At 59.0% G+C, this 8,826-nt stretch overlaps 1 protein-coding gene and 1 long non-coding RNA gene across 4 annotated transcripts in view; one reads left to right on the top strand and one right to left on the bottom strand.

Annotated features, from left to right (window-relative positions):
• The first annotated feature begins 2,725 nt into the window (after positions 1-2,725).
• On the top strand, positions 2,726-6,437 carry LOC108509212. Of its 2 annotated transcripts, none has more exons than XR_001878592.1 (3): positions 2,726-2,782; positions 5,065-5,194; positions 5,297-6,437. It is a non-coding gene; the product is annotated as an uncharacterized LOC108509212 (long non-coding RNA). The 2 variants fall into 2 exon arrangements; XR_001878591.1 differs by lacking the exon at positions 2,726-2,782 and having other exon boundaries at positions 4,575-5,194; positions 5,297-5,360; positions 6,136-6,437.
• A 774-nt stretch (positions 6,438-7,211) lies between these two features.
• LOC108509211 (erythroblast NAD(P)(+)--arginine ADP-ribosyltransferase-like) overlaps positions 7,212-8,826 on the bottom strand; it is a 3,291-nt gene continuing 1,676 nt past the window's right edge. Inside the window, exons 2-3 of one of the 2 annotated variants that reach the window (XM_017838543.1) lie at positions 7,829-8,684; positions 7,212-7,485 (exon numbers count right to left, since the gene is read on the bottom strand). In XM_017838543.1, coding sequence (XP_017694032.1) covers positions 7,400-7,485; positions 7,829-8,606 — 864 coding nt within the window. In that variant the 5' untranslated portion in view covers positions 8,607-8,684 and the 3' untranslated portion in view covers positions 7,212-7,399. Of the gene's footprint in view, positions 7,486-7,828; positions 8,688-8,826 lie in introns of both variants that reach the window. The other variant, XM_017838541.1, reaches the window with a different exon arrangement.

Here is an 8,826-nt window from a genome sequence, read left to right as displayed (position 1 = left end):
CCTAAATCCCTATCAAATTGGAGTATCTGCAGCAGTTCTCCAGCTCAGCCTGAGAGTCCATCACGGCCTCCTTCTCCTTTGGATCTGTTGTTTGTCCTTTGGCTTTGGCTAAGAAAATCAACACCTCTTGACCCTTGTCATGGAATCATGGAATCAAGGAATGATTTGGGTGAGAAGTGACCTTGAAGCCCACCCAGGGCCACCCCCTGCTATGGGCAGGGGCACCTTCCGCTGGAGCGTGTTGTGTGGGAACAGGCGCTGTGGGAAGAGCCTCCCGTCCTCCAGGACCCACCAAGGGAGCCCCCAGAACCGGCTGCCCCAGGAGAGCACCGATGGGAGGACCAAGGGCTCTTTGCCCATCACCAGGAGCAGGAATGGGGAGTGTGGGGGGGCTGAGTCCCATCCTACCCCTGGGGACTGAGCCCCCGTTTGTGTCCCCAGAGCCCTCCTGATGACCCTGCCCAGCACCCTAATGCCAACAGCCACCGTTTCTGCTGCCCCCTCAGCTGGGACCACCTGGGACAGCACTGGCACCAGACCACACACCAGCACCAGAGCCCCTCACCGTGCACTAAACCTGCTCCAGCACCCCCACCCTTGTCTGCTGCAATGGCTGTGGTGGCATCACCAGTGCCACCATCACTGCTGCAGCTTCTGCTCAGTGACCCCCTGTGATGGGGCTCTGGTTGGTGCTCGTGGTGCTGGGGTGGAGGAGGTCACGCCCTGGTCATGACCATGGTCCTTTTCCTTTTGGTTCCAGCCAGGGACACTGGTCAGAGGCAGAAGCAGGAGCTGGCAATTGGCACCAGAGTCACTGTGGGGTGGGGGGTTCCTTGTCCTGTTCTGTGTCACCCCCCATCCTGTGGCACAACGAGTCGGAGCTCAGTGGGGGTCTGGACAAGGCCAGCTGTGACCCTCATACCAGGGATGCTGGGGGATGTTGGGGGCTTCAGGGACCAGGGAGCAGAGGGACTGGGGTGCCGGGGGGAATGGACCTCTCCCTGCCCATGTGTGGGGCTGCTCACTGCTGATGACGGGAAGGGGAAGTGGCAGCTCAGAGTCAACCCACCCCAGAGGGAACCCACCAGCCGTGTCACCCCGTGGTACACCTTGTCACACTGCGTCTCACCGTGGCACACCATGTCAAACCCTGCCAGCAGAACCAAGGCCCCTCAGGTGGAGGCACGTGGTTGGTGAGGGGGTGGTGTGGACCCCATGCTGGGTCTGTGCAAGGTGAGGTGGGGGGAGATCAATCCCATGGGCATCACCCCCATGCTGGAGGTGCTGTGGCTGCTCCTGCCCCACTCACTCACTCGACCCTGACGTCCTGGTTTAAGAAGTGATAGTATTTGCTGTGGAATGTACCACAGGAACGACCTTTAGCTGAACTAAGTGATTTAAAGGGACTAACCCAGTTACTCTATAACCAGGCAAGCAAAGTAAAGAAACAACGAGAAGGGAACTTAGGTAGACAGCTAAGCAACTGTTAGGATCCGATTATTAAAAGATGCTTCTGCCTGAATTAACGTGAAAATGAGGCCATATGCCAAAGTCAATAGTATGGATTTTATTTAACCGTAAATATGAGGTAGAGAGAGGGAAGTAGAAATATACAGTCAAGTCTTGGATATTCACAGGGTGTGTCAGACGTTCCCAAAACTTGAGATGGCATAGGTGTAAGCAATTGTTTTTTTTCCCACAGCTTGCACAGTGGAATTTTGTCTGGTGTGCTAATTTCCAACCTTCATTTAGGTCTGGAATTAATGCTTTCTTTTCTCACAGTTTTCCACAGTGGGAATTTTTGTTCAAGTGGCTTACCCAGATCTGCCTTACCATGCCAGGTTCCTGTTGTTGCCATCTGCTCTTGTCACAAGTTCCTGTCCTGGTGGCTTATCTTCTGGGAATTTCCTTCTCTGACAGTGTTTTGAGAAAATCAACTGCATTCGTTAAGTCCTGGCAGCAACATCCAGTTACTGTATAACCAGGTGCATTGTCTTGAAGAGAATTGTGTAACTTAGAACTTTGGGGGCTCCAGACAAAGACGACCACCGATAAAGATGCTCAGAGACCTTATAAGGACATTCATATATGCTAATAAGCATTGGGAAATGTCATGAATATGTAACAGGAATGTGAGGAATGAAAAATTAATAATCATGTAATGCTGACATATCAGCTGTAGCTGGGATACCTCTGTGTGCTCTTTGACAAAATGATTCCCAGGGCACATGAACTGATTCCCAGGCCACCCGGTGTGCTGTGACCGTGCAGTGCATCACGGGTCCTAAAACTCACAAATTGAGTCTTAAAGGTTTCCTTTACGTGCTACTTTTAGACAACAACCTCCCTGTCCTCCTCCTCCTCGCCGGCCACTGCCGTGGCCTCGAGCCATTTGGTCAGGACGCGGTGGACAAGGGGTTACCTGGGAGAACCGGTCGGGATGTCTCTGGCCGGAGGTGCAGGGCCAGCTCAGTAGCCACCGGCTCCCGTGGCCACCGCCCGGCTCCCGCACACGGTGCTCCGGTACCCCGGTCGTCTGCGCCCCGCGGGCCCGGGGACGGCGTTTGCCACGCACCCGTGGCAGGAATGCGGCCGGGCGGCAGCTGGACGTGTCCGAATGACTCCCTGGCCAGCGGATGTCCCCGACACGTGGAGCTTCCGGGCGTGAGGAGCCCACGGCAAGTGGTGCCCCCCGACAGCCCTTGGCCACTGGGAGGTGGCGGCGGTTCCGGTCCCACCGGAGAGGTGCAGGCGGTGACCGCCGGGATCGCGGCGTGCGGAGGTGAGAGGCGAGTGGCCGGGAACGTGGCACGGCCACGGGCAGCGGCACAAGTGCCCCCCGGCTGTGCTCACCTGAGGCGGCTTCGGGGGTCCCGGGGATCCCGTGGGGACCCTGCAGGGACAAGGTGGGGGGAAGTCCCTTGCCAGCCCCGCCGTCCCCCGCTTCCCCCCAGCAGCTCCCGACGGCTGCTTCTCGTCTTTTCCGGCCGAGCCCAAGGATGCGGGGGGCGATCCTGGGGAGGTGGGGGACAGTCTCGGCTCTGGGACATTCTCACAGGGGAGGTTGGAACTGGGGGGTGGGTCCTGTCCTGGCTATTTGTCGCGGTGGTGGCTGGATCTGGCAGGGAGTTCTGCTCCTGGCCGTCCCCGCTGCCCTCCCCGGGGTCTCTCTCCCGCAGGTTGTGCCTCCTGTGCCGGAGCCCCCGCGCAGGAGCCGGGGGACACCGCGCTCCTCGCCGACGCCCCGATACCGTGGCCACCCCCCGCCAGGCTGCCGGAGTCCCCCTTCCCAGCCCGGCGCTGGCCGTGCTGGCCGCGGTAGCCGGGGGGCTGCTGGCCCCCGGTTGGTGGTCGCTGGACCCGCCTCTGGCCCTGCGCCCCACCACGGCGCAGCGGGTGCGGTGGCGGCGTGAGCAGGGCGCGAGGTGCCGCGGGGTGCACAGGTGAGGGGGGACACCTGAGGGGAGGGTGGAGGGTGGTGACGCCCTGAGGTCACACGTGTGTCACTTCTCCCCCAGGTGCTGCTGGGGTCGGCGTGAGGGCAGCGTGTCTTGGGGAACATCTGCTGCATCCACCTTCAGGCTCCTGCACTGACAGCATGGGGGGGACCCGGTGTGTGTCCTTGTGTCCCTGTCTCCCTGTGTCCATGTCCGTGTGTCCCTTGTCCCAGCTGACACCAACACCTGTGACATGCAGCTGCCCCTGGTGCTCTGCTGGCTCCGGGGGTCCCGGCAGCGCTGGGCTGGGTGGTGACACCGTGTTTGTGTCTGTGTGTCCCCATTTCTGTGTGTCCCCGTGTCCGTGTGTCCCCATTTCCATGTATCCATGTCCGTGTGTCCCCATTTCCATGTGTCCATGTCCGTGTGTCCCTGTTCCAGGCCATGCCACCATCCGTGATGTGCAGCTGACCCTGCTGCTCCGGTGGCTCCGGGACTTCCGGCAGGAGCAGGAGCAGGAGGGGACCTGGTGGCCTTCGATGTCCCCTGTGGGGACCTCACCTGTGACAACTGCTCCTGGGTGGGGGCAAAGGGGACACAGGGAGAGGGGGACACAAAGGTGGACATAGGGGATACCGGAGGACATGGAGGGATGTGGGGGACATGGGGGAACAGGGATGGGAGGAAAACACGGGAAGACACAGGGAACATGGTGGGACACAGGAGAATGAAGAGGAGACATGGGAGGACGCAGGGAGAGACATGGGTAGGGGAAATGGGGATAAAGGGGTACACTGGGGTCATGGGGGAAGACACAGGGTGGAAGCAGGGGTACAGGGGAACTTGGGGGGCACAGCGGGACATGAAGGAGCATGAAGGGAAACAAGAAGGGACATGGGGAGACATGGAGGATACAGGGGGGATGCAAGGGGAATGGGGAGGCTCCTAGGGGGTGTTATGATCCACCCCAGAAAGGGCAGAGTTACCCAGATTCTTATTAATAAATCCTTTGGGGTGGATTAGAGTGAAACAACACTGAATAATGAGTGTTTGAAAATATATATATATATATGTAGGGTTTATTTTAGAACAATTTTGTTTCAAAGGTAAACAGGTATGTTGCCATTTTGGGTGTTATCATCTATCTCATCTATAGCAATATGGTATGAAGATAACCTTTAGGGAAAATGCATAAGGGAGAGAAAGGAAAGACAGGATAAGGGTAAGGGAAAATAAGGGAAAGAAAAGCTGAGAGTGGAAAGATGTATATAGTCACCACCCACGGGGTGCAGCGATGACACTTGGTGGTTGCAGCTTCCATGTCTGTCAGTTGAAGTGGTGGCCTTGATCCATTGGGGGTGGGGGAGGGAAGCCCACACACTCCAAGAAATTATGAGTTATTATATCCATGGACAGTGTCCCGGGCCATGCCTCGAGCCTCCATCTCTGCTGGGCCTGCAGAGTTCCTGTGAAGGGCCTGGTAAACACGGCTCTTCTCGCCTTTTCAGGACTTGACACCTTCAGCAGCATTGGCGGGGGGATGGGTCCAGCTGCCTCCTCCCAGCCTGCAAAAGTCCCCTGGCAATCCTAAAATGCGTAAATCATTAACCATTTCCGTCTCTGACAGAGGGTCTGGGGGCAACAGCAGAGCCGTGTCCCCTGGGCAGGTGACACACTGAACCAGCAGCACCAGCTCTTTGAGGAGTACCAGGGCCCCTGTCGCCAGGCACTTGGCCGTGACCAGCCCTGGGCCATAGGTGAGACCTCCAGGGACTCCACTGTCACCCCACAGGGATGCCCTCGGGATGTCACTGAGGTCCTGCTCATGTCCCTGTCCCCTCTCTGTGTCCCCTTGCCAGGGACACTGCTCAGCTACCTCAACATCTACAAGGAGCCCATGTCCACCCCCAAGAACACAAAGAGGTGATAGAGTGGGGACATGGGGATGGGGGAGATGAGGGACACAGAGTGGGGACAGTGGAGACATGGGTCAGGGTTCCCACAGGAGCTGAGTGGGGAGTGGGATGCTTCAGCCGAGCCACCAGCCTGGAAAGGGGAATGATGCTGTGATCGCAATGTCCCCATGTCCCCATGTCATTGTGTCTCTGTGCCATCATGTCCCCATTCCACCTTGTCCACCTGCCACCACATCCCAGTGTCACCGAGTCCTCATCCCACTGTGTCCCCACACCACTCATCCCCATGCCATCACATCCCTGTATCACCACGTTTTCATGTCACCATGTCCCTGTGCCACATGTTCCCTGCCTGCAGGATGCTTTCCCAGCTGTGGGGGTGGCTGCAGTACCCGGAGAGGTCCATCCCGTGCAATGGGGACCCCGATCCTGCGGCCCCACAGCCCTGGCAGGGCCAGTACTTGGACTATGTGCTGCACCGCAGGCACCCGCCGCTGCCCACCGTGAATGTCCCCATGTCCCCGTGTCCCAGTGTCCCCTGCCCTGATGCCGCTGTCCCTGCAGGAGGTGGCTGGAGTCTCCATTATCACCCAGCTGGCCATGTGCTCCAGGTGGGACCTGCCACCCCCCGGGCCCTTGACGCCAGTACAGGGGAGGTTCAGACCTTCCACCCTCACAGACCTCACAGCAGCACAGGGGGGTCTCAGACCTCCTGGTACATGAGGAGGGGCTGGCACCTCACAGGGACAGCTCCAAGCCCCCAGTTGTGTGTCTCTGCACAGCTGTGTGCTGGTGACCATGGGGCTGATGGGTGCAGTGATCTGGCATCACTCTGGCATCGATCCAGCATCGATTCAGCGTTGATCCAGCATTGATTCAGCATATATCCAGCATCACAGAATCACAGAATGATTTAGGTTGGAAAAGACCTCCAAGACCATCGAGTCCACCCTGTGCCCGATCCCCATCTTGTCACCCAGACTGCAGCACTGAGTGCCACATCCAGTCATTTCTTGAACACCTCCAGGGATGGGGACTCCACCACCTCCCTAGACAGCCCCTTCCAATGTCTGACCACCCTTTCCATGAATAAATTCTTCCTGATGTCCAGCCTGACCCTCCCCTGGCACACTTGAGGCTGTTTTCTCTTGTTCTATCCCTTGTTCCCTGGGAGCAGAGCCCAACCCCTCCCTCCTCCTCCTGTCAGGGAGTTGGAGAGAATGAGAGAGTCTCTCTGACCCTTCTTTTCTCCAGGCTGAGACCCCCAGCTCCCTCAGCTGCTCCTGGTGCTCCAGACACTTCCCCATCTCTGTTCCCTTCCCTGGACACGCTCTAGCCCCTCAGTGTCCTGTACTGGGGACCCCATACCTGCCCCCAGGACTGGAGGTGCTTCAGCAGTGCCAGCACAGGGGACAGGCTCTGCCCTGGGCCTGTGGCCACACTGTGCCTGCTACAAGCCAGGAGCCACTGGCTTCTTACCCACCTGGGCACACCCGGGCTCATGTTGTCACCAGCACCCCCAGGAACTTTTCCAGCTTTCCAACCACTCTACCCTAAGCCTGGGGCATTCCATGGGGTTGTTGTGATCCAAGGGCAGGACCCGGCACTGGTCTCTGGGCAATCTGTGCCAGTGCCTCACTCTCCTCACAGGGAAGAATTTCTTTCCAATATCCCATTTAATCCTGCCCTCTGTCCATGAGAAGCCATTCCCCCTTGTCCTAGCACTCCAGGCCCTTGGCAAAAGTCACTGGAGCAGGATGAGGTGGGTTAAAGGAAGAAGGAAACTCATGGGTTGAGCTAAAACCACTTTAATAATTGGAAAGAAAAGTGAAAATATTGAAAGGGAGAAAAAAATCCCCAAAGAGAAGCCAATCCCCCCTGTGCCCCCACTCAGGTGCACCCCAACACCCCAGCCATGGCTCAGGGAGGGCGTCCCCTGGGCTTGTCCAGTGTCCCCCTGCCATCCTGGTGACACTGGTGGCTCCGTTCCTGAGCCCTCGTCTTGGCCGGGCACGGTGGCAGAGGTGACAGCGGTGTCCTCGTGGCTCAGGGGGTGCCGATGGCCACTGCCAGGGCCAGGATTGCCAGCAGGAGCCCCCTGAGATGTGGGGGGTCCCTGCGGATGCTGCTGCCTGGAGGGGGTTCAGGGGAAGAGGGTCAGGGGGAGCTGGGTTACCATTGACTCCCTACTTTCCACAAACTACAATAAAAAATAGAAATCCCTCATCTTGAGGTGTGGATTGGCTCTGCCACTGGGAAATGAGCCCATTGTCAGGACAACACCCTGACATCCCATCCCATCCAGTGCCATGCAGTGCCAGGAGAGCAGCTGGAGCTGTGTAATGCCCAAAGCCATAGCACCCCCATCCCCTGCCCCACCACCCTCACCCCTCTCCCAGCAGAGCTGGTGCCCTGGTGCCACCCTGGCCCTGTCCCCACACCCGACCTCAGGTGTCCCCACCCCAGGGATGTCACCTCGGAGCCACGCGCAGTTGTATTTGCTGTACACGCCGTGGGAGTGGAGCTGGATGTGGGTTTTGTCCCCTTGGTGGGTGACACTGGTGACATTAAAGGTCTCGAAGGGCGGGATGAGGACTTCCTCCTCGTTAGGGTAGTTGGAGAAGTTTCGGATGTTGGCGCCGTGGCAGGTGTGCACCTCGAAGAAGGTGTCGGTGCCGTAGTGCTCGCTGACGTTTCTCAGCAGGGAGCTGGAGGCGAACTGGCCAAAGCGGATGGTCTTGCCGGGCTCAGTGACGAACCGGATCCCTTCGATACCTCGGTACACGTCGAGGCAGCGGGGGTGGGTCTCCTCATCCCGCAGGTCATCCAGGGCCTCGGTCAGCAGGAAATGCACCACCTTGAAGGGGAAGTTCCGCAGGTATTCCTGGAGGGAGCGCCCCGCGCTGCGCACAGCCCTGTTGAACTCCAAGTATAGGCCCTCCTCCATCGAGTAGGCCATGAGGGCGATGGCCTGTTCCCGCCGCAGCCGGGACCCCACAAATTTGCGGCTGTGCCATTTGATGGTGGCCTTGCCCCAGGCGTCAGCGTAGTCGCTGTTGGTGGCAAACTCAGTGCGGTTGAGCGCCCTCAGCGCCTTCGCCATTTTGATGCGGCAGCGCGAGTACTGGTCATCGAAGGAGTTGGGGGCCATACTCAGTTCAATCTCCCTGAGGCCACTCTTAAGGTCTGGCCAGCGTGGGGGGACGCCTGTGGCCAGAGTCGTGGCCAGCAGCACCAGCACCAGGAGCTCCATGGTGGGCAGAGACTCTCCAGGGCCCCCCGGGCACTGTGAGGACGCAGGCGGGGCCGCGGTCGCTTCCTCTGGGAGGGACTGGGGAGGTGGGGAGGGGGAGCGGGGTCAGCCCGGGGAGAGGGGGACACCCCCGGCCGCACCCCCGGCCAGGAGCCCCCCGGCCACGTCCCAGCACTGCCCCGACCCCCACCCTGGTCCCACGGGCCGTGCTGGGACGTGG

The sequence above is a fragment of the Lepidothrix coronata genome, unplaced genomic scaffold, assembly GCF_001604755.1.
Source record: "Lepidothrix coronata isolate B3197 unplaced genomic scaffold, Lepidothrix_coronata-1.0 Scaffold345, whole genome shotgun sequence".
Classification (NCBI taxonomy): Eukaryota; Metazoa; Chordata; class Aves; order Passeriformes; family Pipridae; genus Lepidothrix; species Lepidothrix coronata.
The sequence above is the reverse complement of the archived record's forward strand: the minus strand, read 5'-3'. Positions and strand labels throughout refer to the sequence as shown.